Source organism: Coccinella septempunctata, chromosome 5, assembly GCF_907165205.1.
Source record: "Coccinella septempunctata chromosome 5, icCocSept1.1, whole genome shotgun sequence".
Classification (NCBI taxonomy): Eukaryota; Metazoa; Arthropoda; class Insecta; order Coleoptera; family Coccinellidae; genus Coccinella; species Coccinella septempunctata.
The window spans coordinates 1,904,531-1,931,156 of NC_058193.1; the positions used below are offsets into that span (position 1 = coordinate 1,904,531).

Genomic DNA, 26,626 nt, shown 5'->3' on the forward strand with positions numbered 1-26,626 from the left:
TAACATAAAACTAGATCAACAAGGATTTGTACTTAGAGTAAAATTCATTGCTTGAAACTGTAATCCTATTCTGTCATTCAGCATTGTATCTCTTCCACAGAATTGCCAACTGAAATATAAATGACACATTAATCGTTGAAAAAAAAAGGAAATAATATATGAAATTACCTATTTCCATACATATCACGAACTGTTATCCTATCTACATATATTGTATGGTTGACGTCGTTATTTTGTTCGCCATAATCTATATCTACATAACTTAAACTTGCTGCAATCTCTTCCACTTCCGGAGTAAGGGTGTTATATTCTGTAACTCCAAGACCATTCATCACTGTCCCAGTCATAATGAAATCTAAAATCCTGAAAGTATGTATGTACTTGTAAATTTTGTAAGATTTCGATTTCAAATTTACTCACTCGCATTTTATGCTAAAATCCGTAGTATAATTCAAGTATTGAAGATGTAGCTGTAGTACACCCTTGGTTGGTTTAGTCTTCTGAGATATTTGAATAGAGGCTTGGAGTTGTGTCCCTGTAAGAGTTCAATCAATCGATTTATCAATAATTCTCAGAAAAACACATACTAATTAAATAGCATTATAAATGGATATCTTTAGATGAGAGTACCAAAGGTTGACGATACATCTGGATGGAAGAAACGACTTTCGACCATGTGAACACTGTAGTAGAAAAAAAAATCTTGTATACGTTATAGTTGCCACAACAGAGGTAAACTAGCTGATAAAATTTCACCCTATAGGCCTATAATAGAGTTCATCGTCTAAAGTATTTAATATTACTATTGGAAAAACATCAGCAGCAGACATCTCAAACAACAATTTGCATAACTTGAAGTTTTGCGATTGAAAAGAAAACATGAAATTCATAAATGTGCTTTTGGTGTACCTATGTTGAATTCCTAAACATAAAATGTTTATGAAACATTATTCCCATGTTCAAAAATCTATCTACACCAATTCTTTTGATGATTTATTTTAAAGTTTAATTGTTGTATTTAAAAAGTTTGAATACAATTGAGTAATATGCAATATTTTTGTCCTTTGAAACCAAACTTCTGAGTTCCAAAATGGTCGTTACGGCGAGATGACCACTTTTCCTAGGGTCCCATTTTGTAGCTCCCGAAGTGAATAATTTTTAAAATAAATATATAAAACAACGACTAAGATTAATATAGATATTTGTGCGTGTAATTAGAAGCAGTAGATAAGTGATTGGAGTGGAAGAATTGGATTACGCAGAAGTAATCTATGAAAGATTTTTGGGGATTGGTTCGACCAAAGAGTAACAACAAGAGGCAGAGACAACCTTGTCTCTGACCTGACAAGAGGTTTCACTTCACCTATTTACAAGGGAAGATCGAATGCAACCGGCCAAAATGATAGAGTGAATCCTCTTGTTGATACTCTTTGGTTCGACAGTCTCCTGCAGTTCCTCAGGACCCCAAGAACTCAACAAATAATGTATTACACTACGTTATTGGGTACATAGCCTAATGGAGATAATGTATTAATGGAATTAATATATATTTATATTTTTGTAATTGAGATAAGCCCAGATTTCCGTCATCCCGGGATCCCGGGGCTCCTAGCTGAGGTGATGAGATCACAAAAAACGAATGAATGAAACCAAACTTCCTTACTTAATTCCAAAAACAAGTATGACATAATTAATTAACTCGAACTAAATATTATATTTTATTGAACACGCTTTCACTAGTGAAAATAAGCCTAAATATATCAATTTAGTTTCAATATAAGTGTTTCCTTTAGATCTGTAAATGAAATTACATCTACACTCCCCATTATACCATACTCCCGGAATTCTTTGGGAGTAAACTCTTCTAGTTGTGAGCTTACTTTTCCAGTCCCAGGGTCTTATGGCATGTTCAAATAATTTTCCTGTGTGCTTTCTGGATGCATCCAATATTTCAGTTTCATTTTCGTTGCAAAGATAATTGAACTTGGGATGGCACTGTTCTCTTGGGCATTCTGAACAAGGTTGGCCAATTTGATATGCAGGAGAATTGGGAATATTTCCTTCTGGTGCCATGTTGCAAACAACAAGGAGTGTTCGAACTAAACTCTCCTCATCCTGCTGGAGCTTCTTGAAAAGTGAAACTCCACAACCTACATACTGTGCATTGCCCCATATAGACTGAGTAAAAATTTTTGATTTCCAACTTGATGAATTATCAAACTCGATTAGATTTTTCAAGCTCAATTGTTTGAGGCCCTCGAACCATATCTTAGTGAAAATTTGTGTGAACTGAGGCAACTCATCTTTAGACGGTATGTCTAAACTAAAAATATTCTGTCCTACACGGAAATCTTGTATATCCCTACATTCATCATTCTCCTCCGTGGGACATTGATCAGCCCATCTTTGAGCTATTTGGGACAGTTCTTCTTTCCACCTGAGCATATTCATTTTTGATGATTCAGGAAAGCTAGAGTTTGTCTCATTGATGAATCCTCCTGATGCAACATAATTTCTTAAAGAGTTATATGCTTCCAGTATTTCGGTTTTATTATCAATTGATAAAGATATTTTCTTGTAATCGAGGCAATTATCAGATGGAATGTCTCTTCTATAAACACACATAGTATGGGATTTGCAAATGTGACAATACTTGTTAGATAATATTATTGGAAAATACCAGGCTATATTAAGCACTAGGAAAATTAGCCTTTCAAACATTTTCTTTAATCAACTTTCGCATGACAACACACAACATGAAGTTGTAAAATTAAAATTCATAGATTTCAATAGCTCGCTTGACACTTTTATTAGAAAATTGATATGAAAAACTTACAACTATATTGAACAATATGTAACATACACAAAATCTCTTAATATAGCTCAACATGAAATTGTTGATGGGAACAAAAATTAATGAGATCACATAATAAATACTGCAAACTCCAAGTAATTAATAGAAACTCGAATGGTCTAATTAGTTCTCTTCTTTTTGGTTCTGGGACATTCCTCTGTAATATCCATTTGGGATACCCCATTGTCTTCCTTTTCAGGAGATTCACTCTTTCTCTTCTGAAGTACAGGTGCACCAGTTTGCTGAATAGGAATTTCTCTGCATTCTTCTTCATCTTTTTGAATTTTTGGAGCTGAAATGGTTAGAACACCATCGGTAGATAACTTACTGGCTACCTTATTGATGTCATAACCTTTTGGAACCGTGTATTTCCTGACAAAATGCCTTGAAATGAATCCGTGTTCATCTTCCTTCTCTTCATGTTTTCCTTCGATTGTTATCGTATTTTCTCCAGACACTTTAACGCTTATTTCCTCAGGGGAAAATTGTTGGACGTCCAAGTTGACATGGAACCCACTTTTGTTGGACTTCACGACTGAACCTTGATCGTTCCTGGATTCTCTCGAAGTCCAGTCCCTAATATATGGATGACTAAGCAATCTTCTAATTCTTCTTGGAGCTAATGCTGCTGCCACAAAAAGGTCTTCATCATCAAGGCCTAATCCAAATCTCTGGTTGGAAAGAGTCGAAGGTCTCCAATAATCTAAAGGATCATCGAAGAATTTGAGAAGAGCCATGTTTCACACGTTTTTTATATGCCCAAGTACTATTCACTTCACAGAAAATTCGGCAATATTTCCCTCGCAACTTACAACGGTCACAAGTCACAACAGCAAACTCAATTCGCAACTTATTCGAATTATGTTTCTGAGCGTAGCACGCAGTTACTTATATGTAGGAACCAATAGAAATTTCCAGAGCATCTGTGGTGGGAGATTCTGCGCCTAGAAAAATCTAGAGCTGACGGGAAAGAAAGAACTGGAAGAAGCAATGTTGTCAAACATATGGAGTTAATTTCCGTATACCTACCATATCAGACTTTATAAGCAATAATTTTGATATCAGTTACATATATGGAATAGATATTTGCTTATTTTCTCGAATAGTTATGAGAATTATCAGTTGGGGAACCAAAATGAAATACCATGGTACACGTGTACCATGCTGGAATAATACCTAAATCTTGTACGATGAACCTATTTTATTTTTTTAATTAATTCCTAATTAGGAATAATAATAGGAATATAATTAATAGGTTCCCATTATTTGCTATTAGGTAGTTACAATTATTATTATAAACCTATATAGGCGGTTATTGTTTCGAGGAACCATAAAAAAACTGCATTTTAAATGAATGCGAAGGACTTTTTTTGGCACTTGATAGCTCAATGAGGGTAGTATAATTTTTTTTTCGAAATCGCCCATCTTTCCAAGGTACAGCTCTCAAGATCCCAGAAAGTTTCAACAAGTTCATTATTTTTTTGTGTTCTGGAAAGCACGTGAGAATTATAATTTTACACAATATGCAGCTCTAATGTAATCTATATTGCATATGACAACCCCATCTGATTTTTCTGCGATAGTTTTTTGTGAGAAAGATATTTGAAGAATTAAAATTTTTATGATTTTCCATTCGAATCTGAAAAAAATGTGTTCGGCAACTTTTTCTCGAAATAAATGAAGACTTACAAGTTGTACCAATCGTGTGGACCAGTATTTCAATCTATTTCATCGAATAAGTGCATCATATACGTAAGATTTCGTTATTTGTTATTCGATCCTTTTATATAATAATGAGGTTATATAACGGCTTCAAAAAATTACACCTCTATAGTGGTAGTTCTTATAGAACATTTTACATTATGTTATTTTACTTATTGGGTTTTTCTGTAAAAAAATTTTGTTTAGGCGCTTATATTTTGGAAAGGTGGAAGATTTCGAATAACGGGGTTATTACGAGTTATCCCTACTAATTTCAATCGAATAATTGAGTCCCAGAATGAAGGTCTTCATATTTATTTGCGGACGCCCTGTATAACTTTTTTCGAGATATAGGATGTCTCGTTAAAGAATCATTTTAAATGTGAATGTGAATTGTGACATCAGATCAGAGCAGAGTGAGATATACCACGAGATGCTGGTAAAAATGCACATGATGACTAATAGCAAAGTATACTTATTCAAAGATGAATATATATAAATATAAAATGAATAATAAGACCTGAGACAAGTCAATAAAGATCATTATTGAATAATCTTGTTCATTCTGAGAAAAGTAACAACTATTATTCTATTAAATAATTGATTGAATCATTCAGCTTCTGTTCCGAAATTTCGATATACACCTTAAAAAATTGACACTCAAATGAAATCTCCAATTTAGGGAGATCTTGAAAATCTGGCAACGATGCATGTTTATATGGGAGGATAACCGATATTCAACGAATCTTCTAGAGCGCCCGCTGTTCTGAGGATATTATCACTCGAATCGAACTATAATTATAAGCAAATTAATTCAGATGCACAACATCCGCAGATAATTAAATCAACGAATGTTACGATCTAAATCGAACTAACAAACTACCATCGCTCGAAGTATTACCAGAAATTTCATTTCGTCGACAAAGAGTAGATGCTGACCATGGTTTCGGTCTTATTTGACCTCGTCAGAGCAACAAAACTCATTCGTCAACGAAGTGCTATGAATTGCCGGCTCCTTTTATTATCTGCGGATGTTGTGCATCTGAATTAATTTGGTTATTATTTACCTGCCTTACTGTTGAAGGCGTGATCCATTTCTTATAATTATAAGGATTCGCTCGTTCGCTGTGAATGAATATTATGTTTCAAAATACTTTGTACCCCAGATAGGCATGCTAAAAGATTCGGAATGGTTTCGGAAGAAGGGTTATGGAACAGCAGAATTTTTTCAAAAGGTCCTATTCTGATATCAGGAGTCCTTCATGTGGGAATTCGAGAAAAACATGTTCGGAAGCGATTTGCACCCTCTCATCCCCACGCTGAGAGATTTGGAATGGTGTCGGAAGAAGGCTTATGAAAAAGCAGAATTTTTGTAAAAAGTCTCATTTTGTCCTTCATATGGAAATTCGAAAAAAACATGTGCAAAAACGGTTTCCACCCTCTCATTCCCATGGTGCGAGATTCGGAATGGTGTCTACAAGCGCGCGTTCAACACTTCAACCCTTTTTTCGCCAAGTTGCAAGGTATCATTTTCCCAAACCGAGCGGGAAAAACGTCTGCTATTTTTTTCACGCACGTAAATAGCAGGGGTTTTTCCCGCACGCAAATGAATTTAATTCTGTCATGTCAGGTGCTATGGCCAGCGAGATCACCTGATTTGAATCCTTTGGATTATGTATTTTGTATGGGGGCATTTGAAACAACAAGTTTTCGCAGTGGGAATTAATGATAAAGAACAATTAATGGAACGAATTATTAATGCAGTCGAATCCATTCAGAATAGGCAAAACATGCAATTAGTGTACAATTTCCGATGCTAATGTTGGCATTTTTGAACATTTGATTTAATTATTATTTCTGTATTTTTATCAGCTATTAAAGTTTAAAATTGATGACATGCAGAAATTTTGAACACTTATATCTCGGAAACAAAAAGCCATATCCAAATATTTTATTTTAATTTCTTTATCGAGAATAGCAGCCTATATACGTTCTTCAATTTTTCGCCTCGAGTTCTGAATCACCCTATATTTATATATTTCAAGAACTCATAGTTACCAACTCTTGCGGAAAGTTTCTTGCCCGCACTCAACTACTTGCCCGAATGATGCGAAGCAGACACGACAAATGCTACAGATTCGTGCGGGCAAGTACCACTTGTAGCGTTGGGATCCCATCAGTAGAAATTGATTAAAACTTTGTATGTATAACCAAAACTATTCTCCAGATGACGAAGAGATTTGATCGGATCTTTATTATTAATGGGATAATTTTTCTGGGAACTCAACCCTTCAAAGGTTTCCATTATACATTTTCGTATTTTTGCAATGTTTGAGTGGAAACAACCAAACACAAACACAAAACCTCCATTCTCCACTCAGGTTTCGCTTTCGCTTTCATTTACCAATTTTCTTCAATGTGTATAAAACATCGCAAGTGATATTACTCGATGAACTATTATATTGAGAGTTCTAGCAAATTCCTGGGCTATGTGCAGGATCTATAAAACCACAGCCCTCTTAACACAGGTGTTTAAGAGGGCTGTGATAAAACATAGACAAGACATAGAGTCTCTATGTCTATGGTCTATAAGAAGGTGAAATAATTAATTGTCAGTGAAATTCTTTTTCCGATAGTCTGTGCATATTTTTTTTATTTGTGTGTTGACAGTGAAGAGTTATGTTATGGCTTTTTCAACGAGGTTTGATGATACCGTTTGTTCCACTCCATAGATTAGAGTTATGTAGATCGGAAACTTCCATACTACGAGACGAAACCGTTTTTTTGCGACCTCTCTTAACCTGGGGTGAATTACTGGGGTTTTCTTACAAGCGAATAACCTGGTCATCATTGGTAATTACCAACCATAGACATAGAGACATGGACTGTGCCTTCCCTTTATATCTATGCATGAAATACGGTCAAAAAAAGTGACAGAGAGAAAAACACGTCGGGAATGCAGTAGTCTTTTTCTAGAATTTTGATTGGTCTACACTCACCTCTATGTGAACAAAAAAGAGAAAGGTAATGTCCCGACGAGCTTTTCTCTCTTTCTAATAAATAGCCAATTTCATGCTGGCATTGCTCAGTCCATGTCTCTTCGTCATTATTGGTTATAACATCGTGACGTCAAGAACTAGCCCTTCAACGTCATCATTTTGAACCGCAGATAACCGGAGATAACCATACCATACTCGAGAGCTGGGTTAAACTTCTGCAAAGATATTACACACAATATCGGTTTCTCCATAGACAAAGGAAGGAGAGACAAACAACTCTCATTGGTCGTTTAAAATGCTGATTTTGGCGCCCCGTCCGGCAGTAGACGGAACTAATTGTGTGAAATAGCGCTATAGTAGAAAAAGATGGAATATGTTTTCGCCATAACATAACCTAAATTCCAAATTTCCTTTTGTTTTCAGTTATTCAATTGTATTTTCCATCGATGGTATTTTCAGATGAATCTAAAGTCATAAGTCAAGTTTTCGCCAATGTTTTCTAGTATTTTCAAATAATTTGTTGTGATTTTAATGCATACATGGGTTTATATCCTGCAGTGAATACATTAATTTTATCAACAAGTTTCATCAGATAAAAAGACAAACATCTTTCTTTGAGTTGAGGCACGGATTATATTGTAATATTTTGATTTGAATATGAATTTTGTGCAGCAATCTTGTAGTTTAGAAGTAGATAGGAGCTACTATATCTTCATTCCATTAGATCCTTTAGGTTCATTCACCAAATGCAGTGACTTTTTCCTCTTTGTGATGAAAAGGACAGAAATTTTGAATAAAATTTATATGAAGCGTAGGAACCAGATCTCACACGGAGAAAAATTTTTGTTTGATATCAATAAACATCAATAAGAGCAGCTGTCTGAATTGAAAATAATCCATTGAATAGTCCAAACATACATTGAAATTAGCTACATTAGCTTTGTATGAACGATTTTTCACTCTGTTCCAGGTTATGTGAATCAGATGGCTTATGCTGGAGTTCTGCCAATGAATCGAAGAATCCAATTCATTATGTACAGTCTTCAAATTGGACGTTCTTTTGTTCAATAATTTGGTAATATATACAGAAGAATATCTTATTTGACATAACTGAATTGTTTCATTACCTCTTGTTTGAAAAATCAATATGTATTATAATGTGTAATAAAAAGTATATCATTATTTGTTGAGTATCATATCTGAAATCAAAGTTTACAAGAAGAAAACATCACTGAAGATTGATAATGAACTGTAATCAACGTATCAGTTTATTATCAATTTTCAACTAAGGTTTTAATTCAAATTATTCCGAATTATGATTTGAGGCACCAAAATGGGAATTCAAAAAGAGCAATACGCCCCCTGGTGTCAATTTTAGTAACAAGTTAGTTAAGATCTACTGCCGATGAGGGCGCTTCAATCAGGCTTAATTTATTTTACCACTGAGTCGGCACTCTTTTCCTTCTTTCTCTATGGGTTTCTCTATTCCTCTGCCCCTGTTGATAAAGTCTTGACGCATAGTGGCATAGTCTATCTGTCTTATAGTCTGATAAGGTCTCATGTAAACATTCTCGAACTTTTCAATATTTCTCAATTTTCTGTAGTTTTTCACAAGTGTGTGGGTAAATTTTCCTTGTAGGGCAGTCATCTTAATTGGTCTTTGCCTGGTTGCCTTTTCCCCAATCTACGCAAATGAGGATTACTCATATTTACGTTGGGCAGAATGCAGAATATTGGTTAATATCTGAGAGATCATAGTAGAGTCAGTTTCATCTTCCGGTATTCCGAAAATGAAAACATTATTTTCTCTACGTTTTAGTTCACGAGATTCCTCTATTATTTGATTCATATAATATTATTTGGTGATTCCCTCGATATATCCAACATTTTCTTCTCCTGCTGTTCAATCTTGTTAGTTAGCGTTTTTATCTCATTACCGTGACTAATGTTCAAATGACGCATTTCCTCGTTCAAGGCACTCACTTCTTCTTCTTCCTCAAGAACTCCCAGTTTTTCATTCAACACATTTATTATACCAGATGTGACAGCGTCTACAATTAATTATATCCATGAATTGTTTATCTTCACAGATTTTCCTTATCACTGTATCGGCAGCGTTTCTTACTTCGTTTAGCTGTTCCCGTGTTAACGACATTTTGATGGAAATAGAAAGAACTAATGCCTTTCAGGAAAAGATCAATTTGTAAAATGATGAAATATATTTAAATGGACGATTACAAAGAATCGAGAAAGTTTTATTTTGAAAAAAATGATATTTTATTATTCACTTTTAAAAGGCACTTCTAACGAACTGTGTACTCTCAGATGTATCACATGCTATTTAGCAGCCTTACAGAGAAAAATAAGGACGATGCTGACTAAACACAATAAACATCACTCCAAAAGCTCAATAGAACGGACAGAGCTGCCACGACATCTTGGGGGTAGAGGAGTTGTTGATTTGTCCAACCGTATGTCCCAGGAAATAGAAGGACTTCGAAAATATTTACTGAGCAAGGCTGCTTCATCAGAACTCCATCGAATAGTTTGTGTTGCTGATAGTTCTACTCCGTTGAAACTACAACAAGACCACTGGGAAGCCGTCGAAGACTCTGCAGAAAGCAAAATGCAGAAACTGATTGGCAAACCTTTGCATGGAAGGCACCAGAGCAAGTTTAACCATGATTACGTCGACATATCTGCGTCGAACTACTGGTTGACTTCCGAAGGTTTCCTGAGACAGAGGGCTTCATGCTCGCCATCCAGGATCAGGTGATTCCAACAAGAAATTACATGAAATACATCGCCAAGGATGCCTCAGTGGCGGACGATAGCTGTCGTTATGGATGTGCGACACCTGAAACTATCCAACACATCACCGGGGGCTGTCAGAAGTTCGCGGGTACGGAGTATAAGAGTAGACATGGTGCTGTTGCCAAGATTCTTCACCAAGAATTGGCACTAAAACAATAACTTCTAAGTTCAAAAAAGGTTCCTTATTACAATTACCATCTGGATGCTGTATTGGAAAATGAACATCACAAGCTCTACTGGGATCGCACTATTCTCACAGACCGGAAAATAACTCACAATAGACCAGACCTCATATTGCTCTATAAGGATGAGGACAGAGCACTATTCACTGACGTGGCGATTCCAAATAATAACCAAAGATTATAGAGTTATAACTCTATAATATTTGATAATAACAATCTTCTCGATAGGCACTGTGAAAAAATTTCAAAATGCATAGATCTCGAGGAACAAACCAGGTGATAGTGAAAGCTGAAAGATGTCAAGACCATCCCTATTGTCATTTCATCTACAGGCCTGCTACCAAAAAACTACCAGAGAATTTGAGGAAACTTCTGTTGGACGAAAATATTTATAGAGTCATGCAGAAGGCGGTACTGCTCGGAAAGGCGAGAACTGTACTCAAGTACAGGGTGGGCAAAATCCGTTGTCTACTGAGAGGATCTCGAGAACTATAGCAGCTAGAAGAAAACGGATGACACATTTCCGAGCTCATTTTCGGAGAAACAAAGAATGGTGAAAACCGCAGCCTCCTACGATACTTCTTTTTTGAGTTTGACAATTTTGTAAGGTTCTCATAACTTTTTTGTCTTTGAAGTTACAAATCTGAAACTTGAACCTTCTACAGGCACTTTTTTACGTAGAATCCACTGATGAGCTCGAAATATTTTTTCATTTCGAATCATTAGGTGAACTTTAATTTTTTTAAATGAAGAGTTTTATTGAATTATTTTATTTTTGAATTGGAAGAAAATCTTTTTTCAGCAGATGCTACGTATGAAAGTGCCTAAGAAAGTTCAAGTTTCAGATCTGTAACTTCAAAAACAAAAAAGTTATGAGAACTTTTCGAAATCGTCAAAATCTCAATTTTTGTTTATAAATCGAAATCTAAAAATGATAGGCTGATTCTGTTTTCAGATTTGGATTAGTCATAAAAAAGACCTCGAGAATATGTCATCTGTTTTCTTCTAGCTACTATGATTCTCGAGATTCCCTCAGTAGACAACGAATTTTGCCCACCCTGTACATGGGAATGCAGAGGAACACCGTCTGATTTTACAGGTGGATCAGGAATCCAACTGGCAGCAAGGAGCCGAGGAGCGACCTAGACCCGACCCTCACTACGAGCCCGAAAACCTGGAAAGGGCTCCAACACAGCTTAATCCTTTTGATATCTGAGATATATGGGAAAAGTGAATGTTCCTCTGGAGAGGAGTGTGAAAACCGCAAGGCTAAAGTCACTTTGTGGGTTGTGGGCTGTGTACTCAAATAATTTAATGATGTTAGTTTAAAGAAAACGTATAATTTGAGTATATTTTATCGTAGAGCTGGTAGAGCGCTTTCGGCTAGTTAGCCATCATCAGTACCGCTAAAAATAAGAACTTGAGTTGTCAACAAATTACAAGAGACAACCACAAAAAACTTACTTGTCCTAAAATAAACACAAAGTGCCCACAGAGTGCAAAGTCATACATAAAATGGGTCTGGGAAAATGTACCACTATAAAAATTGAGGTTTTAAAACGACCTAGTCGACTATACATGGAAAAAATTATCAACAAAAACATTATAAAATGACATAAATATCCATAACCTCGGTTTTTGGTCAACCATAGAATAGAAAAAATTTTTGAAAAATATGTTGTGGTCATGATGTAAAGTCGACTAGGTCGTTTTAAAACCTTAATTTTTATAGTGGTACATTTTCCCAGACCCATTTTATGTATGACTTTGCACTCTGTGGGCACTTTGTGTTTATTTTAGGACAAGTAAGTTTTTGTGGTTGTCCCTTGTAATTTGTTGACAACACAAGTTCTTATTTTTAGCGGTACTGATGATGGCTAACTAGCCGAAAGCGCTCTACCAGCTCTACGATAAAATATACTCAAATTATACGTTTTCTTTAAACTGACATTATTAAAGTCACTTTATTTACCCAAAAGGAAAAATTCCCAGTAACAGGGTAACAAATTACATTAACTCAAAGAAAGTATATTTGAATACCCTAAAAACAAAACGAAATAACTATGATACAATAAAAAAAGAAAAAATACGAAATACTACTATAATAATCCAAGATTAACTTTATTAGCACAATCACAAAGGCGATACAGTGGTGCCCACTGGAGAATGTTGGTTCGAGGCCTCTGGCCGCCACCCTCGGGACCTGTATGTTTACCCGAGAGAGCAGGGACAGTCAATCTTTTCACCTAGAAGTTTTTGGTCGAATCTCGCGCACTGCCGAACTTGCCGCTCAACTAAAGTTGAAAGCCCCAGCTCCCTCATTATGGTTCAAAGATCAACATCACGCTCAGTATATATGCCTGTTTATCTAAATACGACATATTTCAGGAACTTCCTCTGAATACGCTCAATCGGAGTAATATGCGTTGCACAAATTGTGAACCAAATTATGTTAGTGTACTGCAACCTACTGAGAACAAGCGAAAAGCAGACATTTCTGAGAGCAGACATATCGTCTAACTCAGGAACCTCCTGAAGAGGAAACCCAAAGATTTAGAAGCAGACGCACACAGATACTCAACATGTGGAACAAAAACTCAGTTCGCTGTCGAACCAAACCCCTAGGTCCCGAAAACGATCTTCAGCCGCAATAAAATCATTCCCAACGTGATAACTGAAAACTAGCGGCTGTGCCCTCCTGGTGCAAGTAACTTTAAAACACTTCTTCAAATTCAAGATGAGTCCATTACGCAAGCACCAACCGCGAACTTGACTGAAGAAGTAATTGGTCATTAATTCCAAGTATTCTCATGCAATGCTTCAGATCATCAGCATAGGCTAGAGCCTCACGATTGAGAGAGCATAAAAGGTCATTAATGAATATTATAAACAACAACGATCCGAGGTTAGAGCCCTGAGAATATAAGTTCCCCATCACTAGCCTTTTCAGCCACATTTTCATCCTGATTCTCTGTAGTTACCGAAGTACCTCTCAGAAGATCCATGAGATTGTACGAGCTGGGAGAACCAGTTGTGTTCTGTGTAGGCTTTGTTACTGTGTCCTTATTATTATTATTACTATATATTATGCACCTTAGGCACAACACTGATAATTTTAACACAAGAGATTGGTGCCCGCACCCGTACCGACTAGAAAATTTCTTCCCTAGGTCGGGATCGAACTCAATACCCTGCAGTTGCAATAAACCCGACGCTTTGAACACCGAGCTACGGACGCTACAATTAAAACTACAATCAATATACAATGTCAATAGGACTACTTCAATTTGGTTAGGTATTATAGAAAAAATTGAGGCTCCATCATTTTTTATTATTTCAGGTTGTTGATGATCATCGATGATCGTTCACTCTCAATTTGTACCTATACAGGGTGTCTCAAAACTAGTGAATCAAACGTCTTACCACGATAGAGTAGACCAAATACTATTGAATGACACCAATATTAGTTCAGCGAAAATGTACCGTTTCCAAAATAATCAGAATTTTATGAAAATACCTAAAGTTGCCGAGTGACAAACTATTTTTTTCAGTCACAGGGCCAGTTTGTGACAAAGGATAGCGATTTTAAATCATATCAATCCTAGATTATTGTTTTATCACACCTAATTAAAATTATTCCAAGTACTTAATCGAAAACCCAAGTAAATGTAAATTAAAACAATTGTTTTTTCTGCATAATTTTTATTACTCAGAATAAACCCCCTCTATAGGGGTGATAATATGGGCGAGAAACGCTGTCCTTAATCACAAATTGGCCCTGTGGTTAGAAAAATAGACCGAAAATCGGCAATTTCAGGTTAGGTTTTTTTGGAAACGGCACATTTTCGCTCAACTAATGTTGGTGTCATTCGATAGTATTTGATCTACTCTACCGTGATGTGACGTTTGATTCACTAGTTTTGGGACACCCTGTATAATACATCTTGAAGTTTTAAAAGTCCGACGTCTTGAACACGTCCAAGAACAGACGTCCTGAAGATTTGAAAGTACGACGTCTCAAAGACGTCTAAGAACAGACATCTTAAAGACGGCCTTTTTGAGGCTCAAGACGTCTAGACCAATATAAGACTCATTTTGGACTTCTCAAAGATTTCTTGTGCTATCTGGATTGGTGGCTGGTTTGGTGGGTCCGACACACACGCCCAATAATCTGTAATCTACTAATCTACATAAAAAGTGACTGTAGTACTGTAGAATACCTATTAGGTACCTGTCAATTTAAAGAGCCGAAAAATGAGTTTTCACCTATAACTTGTGAACAAGAGAAGATGCAGTTTTCGTCATGATATACATCTTTTCGAAAGTATGGCATCCATTTTTCGCTAGCTCTTACAGCTACAGACACAGAACACGAATATACAGAACTGTAATTCTATACCATCGAATATTGCCTCTACATGTCTACAGACCCCCAAATTAAACATCTTTTTCTCAGTTTGAACTTGATTTTGAGGCTGATGTGGAAATTTATCTGAATGGCCTAGGCTGCCGTGGACATAATTTTCAACTTACCACAAAATGTAGATGAGCTCCTAGTTGTCAAATACATTACACCTTCACCCTTTGCATCTTCGCCCAATTTTCCTATTTCTGTCCTATAACTAGGATCAAGGTACAATTTACTCTTCGGGTTATCTAAATGTGGGAAGCAGTGTCCTCTTTCGAAAGAAGGTAGTCCACCAGGACAGCTATAGGAAATGAATTCACAGCTGTTGTTTTTTCCCGCTACTTTATTCAGTAGTGTCTCTTGAAACAAATGCCATGCTCTTATGTGACTACATGCTATTTCCCTCGTAAGTGTTTTATCTAGAGAATGTAAGAGATTTCATAAGCTAAGAGTATTTCGAATTGACCAAAATTGCACCTACCGAAACTGGTTAGTACAATAGAACCTCTGGTGTCTGTGCATCCAGGTTGATCTTGACCACCATTTGGAAAGAAGTCTACATGGCCGATGGGCTCCCATAAACCAAAACCATCAGTAGCAAACTGAAAAAAAGATAAGAAAAAAATGCTACAAAAACATCAGTGGAAGTACATTGCTTAAAAATTGAAGAACATGCGGAAGCAAGTAGAATATAGCCATCATTCAAAGATGCCAGTCCAAGATATTGCGAATGCACCATGGTATGTTGCCAACTATCTGGAAATACCCTTTGTCCAAGATGTCATAAAATCATAAAAACAAGAACTAGAAACCACCATTCTAAATTGGGAAAACAGATAAATATCCCACAACCCTTAACACGAGATAACGAAGCAAAAAGACTGCAAAGGAAATGGCGAACTGACCTAATGGAATATCAAGAGATTCTCCCAATGGGAAGAACCTTTCACGTTATGTTTTCTATGTCATGTTAAAATTTTCGAAAAATTAGCTCATAGCAATGTGTATTCTGATTGCTAATCAATAAACGCTTAAAAAAATACTGAATGGTAATGCAAACATAAGTATCTCCATATCGTATGTACAGCAATACTGAAAATTTTATTCAAGTGCAATCAGTAAGTTTTCTCTCTAATATCCACTTCAATTTTTGAGCAGTATGTATATATGTTACGGCTAAAGATAGGTGTGAGCATAAACTTAAGATTAGCCGGCTAAACTTAGGTTTATATTCGAGGATCGGCTAAAGTTCGATAAAATATTCATCTGCGTCAGGGCATTTCATCTTTAGCCGGCTAATGTGCACATTACCCAAAACGGAACGGCTAAAAATGTATTCGACGGACACGCGGAGAGGTGATGTGTCATGAGTGGTCGGATGGGAGAGGACGAACGCACACGGCCACTTTTTTGTTTAAATTTTTAGAATTCAATTAGGCAAAAGAGCATCGAATGTATTAGGGTTGTATTTAACAAGTTATTTTCATCTGTTTAGGAGATTTATGCTCTTCAAACCGAGCCTAATTTTTGAAAAACCATAATATGACCTCACAAAAAAATGAGATATTAGACATAAATTTTTTTTTTCCGTAAACAAAAGTATATTTTCCCTACCATTCAATAATTGGGTTTATGGAAAAATTACGAAATAGGAACTATAGTTTCTAACGTTGCAATTTCTTTCCAACCAATTCTTTCGCAAAAAAGAACAAAAAAAAAACTATGAACATGAACATGGTTGAAAACTTTCTCTAGCTGATTTTGTTAAAAATTTCTTCACGAGTCATTGAACTTATGGGTTCCAAAATATGACTCTATAATCTGGCGACAGATTATAGAGTTAACTCTATAATCTTTGAGCCAAATGGTCCGGTTAACTACAAACTACAAAGATTGGGTTCTTCTACTTATATTTTTCTAGACTAGAATTTATCCTTTGGTATTTTGATGAAGAAGTTCGCGGCATCATTCTTATCTTCATTATCTCCTTCTGCTCATTCAATTTCCCTCAAATTATGAATAATAACAAGATAAAAAAAATCATTAACACTACAGTTTTCCCTCACACTCAAAATAGCATGTCATGAATTTTGTCATCAAGCGTTTAGATTTTTAGATTCGTCAATACGAATTTGTTGAGACACAGTTGAAACAAATATATCTTCATTCTCCAATTTCCCAACTGCTTAACAGAATGCTTTTCTGCTATTAAAATAAGTAAAATTCATACAAAAAATGCATTGCATTAATAAATTGATCATACTCGTATTACTATTTCTTTACATTCTTTTAATTGCCGAAAATTTTCGCCCCTCAAGCCTTCTACATTTTTAGCCGATGGGATGTGGTTACACTTAAGTTTAGCCGGCTAAAGATAGAAGAAACTAACATTAGCAAAAACCCGAAGCTAAACCTAAGTTTAGCCGGCTAATCTTAAGTTTATGTTCACACCTATCTTTAGCCGTAACATATATAAAGAAATGTCTCTTACCGGACTTGAGTCGGTGTGCACAACATCAACAAAATGTGCGTCGTCTCTATCCAATTTCTTGTGCTTCTCACGAAGATGATTGTTCCGGAAAAGTGGACTTGCTGCGTCTAGACCTGGAAGATATTCATAATATGAATCCTGGGTATAATAATAAAGCTTAAGGTCAGGAAAGTAATAGTTGGGGAGACCAAGAGGGAAATTCTGGATATACTCGAGCGTGTTAGATCAATATAACGAGAGATACCTTGGACCCTGTAGAGTACCTCTACCAAAAATTAGACCTGTATATAGGGGGAATTGTCTAGAACAACCTGTCAGAATAGTAAAAAAAAACGATCATTGTACATTCTCGAGCGTGCCAGATTAAGATATAGGTGTGTTAATGTTGAAAAGTATATATTCTCTTAATCTGACAATTTGAGCGGGTCGAAAATGTGTGGGAGGGCGCCGAAGCTGCAAAAAAGTTTGAATCTTACATTTAAATTCAAGAATAACGGAAAAAATATAATCTGACAGTTCGAGCAAGCCGAAACAATAAGTATTGAGCAAAAAGGTCTCAAAAATCGATTTTTTTTAATTTACTCCTCTCCTGGGCTTCAAATTATTTTTGCATTCATTATAGAAATTGTAGAGAAAAACATTCTCTATAAATTTTGTCCGAAGTGAATTTGAGATATATGGCGATGAATGTACATTAGACTGGGTTTCTACATTGACCTTGGAGTTTCCCATGTGTGGCTAAGCTCCTCGCAGTCCTCGCCCTTACAACGCTCTAGTTTGAAAACGGTAAGGGGTATGGAAAATTGCTAAAGACAAAAGTTGTATATAATTTTATTATCTACAACTTTCATAATAAATACAGAAACGATTAGAGCTACATAAAGGGAGATATTAACAAAAAATTCAAAATGCCATATTATTATCATCTTCAAGCTGTCAGATTAAGAAAACTCCCCCTGATTGGGGTCAGATTATTTGATTAATATGTCTGCAACACCGAGATTAATCATCTGTATGAAAATCCGACACGCTTGAGTACGTACAAATAACGATATTTTTTGCATTTTCAAAGGACTGCCGTGACTTTTCGTCACTTCCGAATTGTCAGTCTCTTGAAAAAAATCTTCCTTTGGGTCCAATCAACATATCCCCTGAAAATCTGACACCTTCAAATTTTTTTTATCACTTTCAACTCTTCCTTATGGCCAGCCCCACCATGCAAACTATCAGATTAACATGAATTCATTATCAGAGACACGTAGGGCATATACAGTATCTCAATCTGACACGCTCGAGTATGTACACCTGACGATTTCTTTTACATCTTTGAAAACCTGCAGACGCTTTCCCCACCGCTGAAAGTGCATACATCATAGAACCTTTTTTCTTCTTCCATATAATCTTCAAAATCCACTAGTATAGATCTCCAAGACGCTCGAGTAAATCTCGATTTAGCATCGTCTGCTCCGCAACTATAAGTAGGTAATATAAAATGAAAGCCAGCGGTCGCGCCTCCCTAAATATATTCGACAGGTAACCAAAGGCTCGCCATGAAAAGTGAACTTTTTCTTTCTCGCATCTAGGGTATTGACGTACAATGTAAAGAGCAGAGGTCCAAAGTATACTTCCCCGTGGAACTCCCTGCATCATAACAACGAATTGGTGGAACATGAAATAGAACACGTTTTTACTAGAAGTGAACAAATAGAATTCGTAAACTTGCTGAAGATATGTCTCCAACAGAACTTTTTTAGATATAACAACATAACCTATGAACAACCCTTTGGATTTTCGATGGGTTGCCCTATAGCTCCACTTTTGGCAGAGATTTATATGAATCATTTTGAATCTAAAAATGTCATTAATGTATACTTTTCTAAGATTAAATTTTATACGAGGTATGTTGATGACATCTTCATAATCTGGAGTGGAACTATTGAAGAACTGAATAGTTTCTTGGTTTATATCAACTCCTTACATAACAACATACAATTTACTTTAGAAGTTCCGACTAACAACCGTCTCAATTTTTTACACCTTACGTTAACAAAAGTCAAGAATAGCATTTCTTTCGACATTTACAGAAAACCTACATACACAGGTTTAACCATTAATAATTTTTCCAACCATCCCATAAAACACAAACTTGCGGCATTTCATAGTTATGTTGGTATATTATTTAAGGTGCCATTAAATGGATAAGTAGGGAGGTCACTGTTCTTAAGCATATAGCAGAAATGAATGTTTATAATCCGAGAACAATAGATAAGCTGATTAATGGGAGGCGAACCTCATTGAATGAAAGTTTGAACAATTATAACGCCACTTTGCAGAATGAAAGACCATGTAGATCTTTAACTTTCGTTAACAAATTTTCTTACAAATTGGCCAACATTTTTAAATCTTATGTGAGGATATCGTTTAAATCACTTGACAGTATGGAGAGAAAACTAATAAACAACAAGGATACAATTGCACTTATGGATCGCAGTGAAGTTTACAAACTTTCTTGTGGTTCTTGTGATGCGTTTTATGTGGGGAGAACATTTAGGAACTTGCATGATATGCATGATAAAAAGACCGTTCATTGTAATAGATTTATTTTTTTTTAGAGATGTGTTAGTAAGTGTTGTCCTTTTTATAGTTAATGATCTTTTCACCTCATGTTGAAAACTTTTGTAGCTCTTGAAGACTTGAGAATGAGAAATGGAAATAATGGAGAAGTGTCGAAACTAATCGCCATAAAATAAAGATCGTGGGATTAGAGGACCTTTTTTCTCTCCCTTTATGATGAGTCACCTACATTTGTCAGTGTTCCAGTTCATTTATTGATCACCCTGTATGACGGTGCCAAACAGAGATTTAGAATTTTTATTTCGAAGTAATTGATTGTGGTTACGAAAACGAAGAAAGATTATAATGAAAGTGGTATCGTAGGGAGTTGGACGAGAATACAACCGAGTCAAAGATTATAATGTCCACGTACAGAGATTTCAGAAATATTGAAGAAAGGAGATAGTAAAACTTCAAAATTTGAAATCATTCGATCGATTAGTTCAAGACTTATTGAACTGTGAAATTTTACTCCTAAGATTAACATCACCCTGTTTATCCCAGACGATTAAAACCTCTTGATACGAGTCCAGGACATTAATTCATGGTATCCGTTTGTCTTCCCGGAACACCCTGTATAAAATACAGAAACCACGACGAGGAACAAATCAAGAGACAATGGAAGTTGAAAATATCAAGATCATCCCTATTGTCATTCCGTCAACAGACCTGATACTTCTATTGGATGAAACTATCTATAGAGACGTGCAGAAAGCGGTACTGCTAAGGACGGCGAGAACGACAGAACGGTATGCAAATTCCTGGGAAATGCAGAAGAACATGGAAGAGAGCAACAGCATCCACTTTGACATGAAGTGAAGTACGGAAATATCTGGAACCCAACGGACGCCAAGGAGACGGGGAAGTATAATGCCCCGCCGACATCAGGAAGCCGAGGAGAAATCTGGACCCGACCTCCACAATGAGCCCGAAAACCGGAAAAGAGCTCCAACAGAGCCTTATCATTTGGATATCTAAAAATAAGTAAATGTTATTTCGGGGGAAAATGTGAAAGCTGCAAGGCTAAAGTCATAATCATTTCTGAGTTGCACGAGAATAAATGCACCAACTGCAATTTTGTAATGATTAGACGCGCCATCAAGGTGTTATTTCCTGAATATCTTGAAAATGGTTGATTTCAAACATATGGTTGATGTCAATTTCTATTCAATTCAATTTCTATATTTCCAGATTTGATGAAGGTCTATTTAACCTGAAGCTCCTCAGAGCAAAAACCCGTTCAAAGTTTATCACGGAACTTCAATATGCAGAGAACTGCGCACTTATCGCTATAGCATCTCAGAGAATCTACAGATAATGCTGGACACCTTTAAACATACATTCGAAGCTTTAGGCCTTATACTCAACATCGACAAAAACAAAATCCTAGTAAGTCCGCCAGAAAGCCTTCAAACAAATATCAGCCTGGAGAATGAAACTCACCTAGAACAGGTCCATGTCTCCAGCCCCCCCAAATTTGAATTTTCACCTTTTTTTGATGCTAAAGTTTTGTACTAGTTTTGTACCGAAATGTACCGTTGGAAAAAAGTTTTGTAGCCCTAATTAAAATGATGAAAATACGGTTTTCAGTTTGGGGGAGCCGTAGGCATGCTCACCCCCGACTTTTGAAATTGCAAATTTTTTATATCTCCAAGTTTTGTACTAGTTTTGTACCGAAATGTACCGTAGAGAAAAAGTTTTGTACCCTAAGATTAAGAGGTCTTAGGAGGGTTTCAAATTGGGGGGGCTGGAGACATGTTTTTGAAATAATGAAGTTTCGGTTTCGGAAACAAGCTGAAACATGTGTACTAGTTCTGTGCCGAAATGTACCGTTGAAAAAAAGTTTTGTACCATAATTAAAATGAAGAAAATACGGAGTTCAGTACGCGGTAACAATTGACATGCTCACCCCCTCCCCCTTTTGAAATTGCAAATTTTTTTTCTTTCAACGTTTTGTACTAGTTTTGTACCAAAATGTACCCAAAAGAAAAATTTGTGTACCCTAAGATTAAGGGTTCTCAGGAGGGTTTCAAATTGGGGGCCTGGAGACATGAATTCGAAATAATGAGATTTCGGTTTCCGAAACAAGCTGAAACATGTGTATTAGTTTTGTAAGGAAATGTACTCTCGAAAAAAAAAATTGTACCCTTATTAAAATGAAGAAAATACAGAATTCAGTTTGGGTAAACTGTAGACATGCTTACCCCCAATTTTTTTCATTTCAAAGTTTTGTACCGAAATGTACTGTCAAGAAAAAGTTTTGTAATCTAAGATTGAGAGGTCATAGGCCATTCTACGAGAAAAATGAAAATCTTCAATTTTCTGATAACAGTTGAATCATCTATACTAATAATATGGAAACACATTGACGTCTTTTGTTTCAAAATCGTGTAGCATATTCTTACACAGACTCCAACCACTAGAGATAAAACACGAACAATCAACATACTATCAACATTGTTGATACAATGGTATGCTCTTATTTGGTAAACTCACAACCTCTTTGTCTTTCAAGACTTTCTAATTCATAGAAAACGCTAACACATGGCGAAAAAGTAAATAGGTTCTTTCGAGAGATTGATAATCTTCAGCAATATTGGGGTACTCTATTTATCAACAGAATGTTTCAGATTTTCCTTCTGTCATTTGACCATTTCTGGGGTAGGATTCAATTATAACAGCTTTTTGCTTTTGTACATTTTGGTACAAAACTTCGAAAGAGAAAAATTTTTATTTTCAATAGTGGGGGGTGAGTATGTGAACATCCCCTCCGAACTGAAATACGTATTTTCGTCATTTCAATTAGGGGTACAAAACTTTTTTCAAAGGTACATTTCGTTTCGGTAGAGAACTTTAGCGTTAAACAAGTGCAAAATTGATGACTTTTTCCAACGTCGCGTCGCCATGTATTTCTTTCTGATCTTAAGTTAATCAAATTTGACTTTATCAACGATTAATTTCGTTTTTACAACGGTACATATCGGTATCAAACTAGTACACATGTTTCAGTTTGTTTCGAAAACCAAAATTTTATTACTTCGAAAAGATGTCTCCATCCCTGGAATTCTCCTAAGACCCCCAAATCTCAGAGTACAAAACTTTTCTTGACGATACTAAACCAGTACGAAATTTTTTCATAGAGAAAATTTGCATTTTCAAAAAAGGGGTGTACTTGCATATAGCCCGTTATTAAAAATGATAATTTACTCATTCTATTTGGGGCTACAAATTTTTTTATCGAAGGTACATTTCAGTATCCAAAAAGTACAAAACCAATATCCCATATTCCTTGGTGTAAAAAAACACCCCTGAAGCCTCAGTACTTTATATGGGCACAGGTACACCCCCGGGGTAGAGAAGTGTGCCGTTTTTGTGACGGTACATTTCGGTACAAAACTAGTACACATGTTTTAGCTTGTTTCGGAAACCGAAATCTCATTATTTCGAAAACATGTCTCCAACCCCCCCAATTTGAAACCCTTCTAAGACCCCTTAAACTTAGGGAACAAAACTTTTTCTTGACGGTACATTTCGGTACAAAACTAGTACAAAACTTTTGTGTCAAAAAAATTTAAAAATTCTAATTTGGGGGGGCTGGAGACATAGACCTATCTAGAATAGGTTGGGCAGTTCAAATACTTGAGAAGCTTCATAAATACTAGGGCTAGCCTAGATACGGAAATACACAACCGTATCAATTCGGCATCACGGGCATTCTGGAAGCTAAAGGTCAGAGTATTTCAAAATCACGACCTCAATCTGAAGACCAAGACATCTGTTTACAAAGCAGTCGTCCTCCCAATGCTTCTTTACGGAAGCGAAAGCTGGACGTCCTACAGGCGACAGCTTGAACAAACGCAACAACGTCATCTAAGACAGATAATGCACATCAGATGGTTCCACAAAGTTTCGAATGCAGAAGTCTTGCAACGCGCGAGTTGTTCAACAATCAAGATTCAAGTAACGAGGGCCCGACTCAAATAGAGCGGCCACATTCTGAGGATGCAAGACACGAGACTCCCCAAAATAGCTCTGTATGGCGAATTGACAGAGGGAGCCTGGAAACCAGGAGGCCAGTATAAGCGGTTTAAGGATACACTACATCCATCCCTAATATCAGTTAATGCCAATCATAACTGGGAACAACTAGCGTTAGACAGGTCACAGTGGAGGTCTGTGATACACAGTTATATTGGAGACACGAGAAGAATACAGCGGCGGCCAGATCTGGTTGGGGACCATCCATGCCCGGAGTGTGGAAGGATCTGCAGGTCACGATTAGGGTCTCTTTAGTCACAGGAGGGCACACAGTCGCAAGTAGCCCTAAGAAATTATAAGTCTGTTCTTTTTTTTGGTCTTTTTGTAGATTTATTCCCGGTAACGGGATACAGCAATGAATGAATGAATGATGTCCATTTCTATAGTTTTTGAAGAAGAAGAAGAAGAAGAATCATATTTCGGTAAAAAAATCACTGGTTTCCATCTTGAATGAGGAAATTTCTAATAAAAATTCAAATAAAAATTCGGCATTTATTTCAAGTTTTTGTAAACCTTTTTCATTAAGATCACAGTTAAAAACGCACAACATGACTCCAATAAGTTCCTGAAAATTTAATACTTTCAAAGTTAGGGCAAATAGCTACATATATCTTTGTGGTCATCCCGAATAGGGAATATTTGTCAAAATAACAAAGAGCAAGAGCCAGAACAAAAACATTCTTTATTGATCTTTTAGTGTAAACGACATCTCGTTTTCAGCGTTTACTCCAAAATATCAGCGATCAAATCGCGAGAACACAGAGAGACCGCTCCAAGAAGTGAGAAGCGAGCGTATTCGAGCGGCTACGCGCTCACGCGAAACGAGCGGCAAGCTGCTACAGATCCCAAGTAACGTATTTTTAGCGTTTTCCACTGCAGGCGACTTCGAGCGGGCGTATTCAAGCGGCTACGAGCTCGTACGCGCGATCCGCCTGAAATGGGATCTGTAGCGAGTGTAGCGCGTGCACGCCCGTTGAGCTCATCCATTTCAGTCCGGTTAAATTGAGATTCAATAAGGATTTTGTGCCTATAAAAGATTTCTATTGTTTTAATGGCTTCATCAGTGACCGAATTAAATCATCTTAAGTTTTTTCCTTCAAAGGAATTGAGCATAACTTTTGGCGGCCAAGAAATGGGGTTTTTGTAGTTTTTCAATCATATATGTCTTCAAGAAATACGGATATCGACTGATTACTTGCGAGAAAAGCTATATAGTACTGAATTCTACGTCGAATGAGATCAAGTGTGTACTTTTTCTCACTAATGGATCCCAAAGTTGGGACAATTTCCAGAAACATTGTAAAATGTTATATTTCATATTGATTTCTCGGAAAAATCTTTGAAAGCAGCTTATATATGAAAGAAGTGTAAAAACGTATAAAAAAGTTGAGAATCATTAAATTCCACATCGATTGAAAACACGCGTTCATTACACAAATACAATTTTTTCGTTAAGATTTCAAATTTAAAACGTCATAGACCATTTTGTGGTCATGGAGAGTCAACGATATCTCTGATATTTGGCTCAACTTTGATATACTCTGATATGGAAACGGTTTGAGGAACGCCGTCTCAATCGAGAATTTAGTGATCTATAATAAAAAAAAATTGGCTTTGTTTATTTAGTTTTCCAGGGGAGATAAAATCGAAAAAAAAAGAAAACACGCATTTTTGGCCACCAAAAAATTAGCTGAGGAGGAATAAACCTAGGATAGTTTTTCTGGATGAGTCGTTCAAGCAATTGAATACTAATTGGATGAATTGTTTCTCGTTGTTTTCATCGCATTGTCAGTAAAAATAAAAGTCGATTCATTCAGTAGTAGTTGGGAAATATATAAGGTCCGTTCTTCGGTTCACAGTAGAGATGGTTGAATTATCGATTTGATTTTGGCTATAAAAATTGCAGCCATCGTAAACAACAAGCAATACTGGATTGAGAACGATCCTTCGGCTCCAAAACTGAATTGAACGCACGAAGCCGCCTCCAGTGGACAACCTCTGTAGCGCCGCGCCGCCTGTTTTGTAGCGGCTAGAAACGCTCGTTTCGCGTGAGCGTGTAGCCGCTCGAATACGCTTCCAGTGGACACCCGGGCTAATATTCCACAGAATCTTCACGAACGCAGGTAAAACGACGAAAGAATACACCACGTCTGTTCACACTAGAAGAATTTGATAGAATGGGGATATAATGACGAATGAGCATTCGCTCGTTTTATGTAAATCGGCCTTAAAAAGCCCTAACACCTCTGAAAAACTTCAGAATATCAGTAAACTCATGATGAAAATCGCATCGAATTTCGATGGGGAAAACGAAGGTTGAAAATTTTTGGGCATGCCATTAAAAAAAAACTACTTCCGGTATAACCGGAAGTGATAAAAGTTGAAAATATTTCAGATTTTGTCGTCACTCTGGATGATAACACACTGGAAATGAATTTTATGTAAATATGTTCGGTATAGTTCTTAATACAATTTTGGGTGAGGTTAAGAAATATTGTCGGCAATTGAATGAAAATTAAAGAAATA

General features: G+C 36.3%; 3 protein-coding genes across 3 annotated transcripts in view; all 3 read right to left on the reverse strand.

Moving 5' to 3' along the window:
• Nucleotides 1-1,602: 1,602 nt before the first annotated feature.
• LOC123314255 (venom allergen 3-like) lies at nt 1,603-2,721 on the reverse strand. The gene has a single exon (XM_044899419.1). It carries the CDS (start codon nt 2,719-2,721, stop codon nt 1,705-1,707), a length of 1,017 nt encoding a protein of 338 aa, XP_044755354.1. The 3' UTR covers nt 1,603-1,704.
• A 72-nt stretch (nt 2,722-2,793) lies between these two features.
• Nucleotides 2,794-3,779, reverse strand: LOC123314256 (alpha-crystallin B chain-like). The gene has a single exon (XM_044899420.1). It carries the CDS (start codon nt 3,589-3,591, stop codon nt 2,974-2,976), a length of 618 nt encoding a protein of 205 aa, XP_044755355.1. The 5' UTR covers nt 3,592-3,779; the 3' UTR covers nt 2,794-2,973.
• A 5,620-nt stretch (nt 3,780-9,399) lies between these two features.
• LOC123313068 (pancreatic lipase-related protein 2-like) overlaps nt 9,400-26,626 on the reverse strand; it is a 54,268-nt gene continuing 37,041 nt past the window's right edge. The window contains exons 4-7 of the mRNA XM_044897764.1: nt 17,450-17,562; nt 15,440-15,560; nt 15,084-15,377; nt 9,400-9,605 (exon numbers count right to left, since the gene is read on the reverse strand). Coding sequence (XP_044753699.1) covers nt 9,400-9,605; nt 15,084-15,377; nt 15,440-15,560; nt 17,450-17,562 — 734 coding nt within the window. The remainder of the gene's footprint in view (nt 9,606-15,083; nt 15,378-15,439; nt 15,561-17,449; nt 17,563-26,626) is intronic.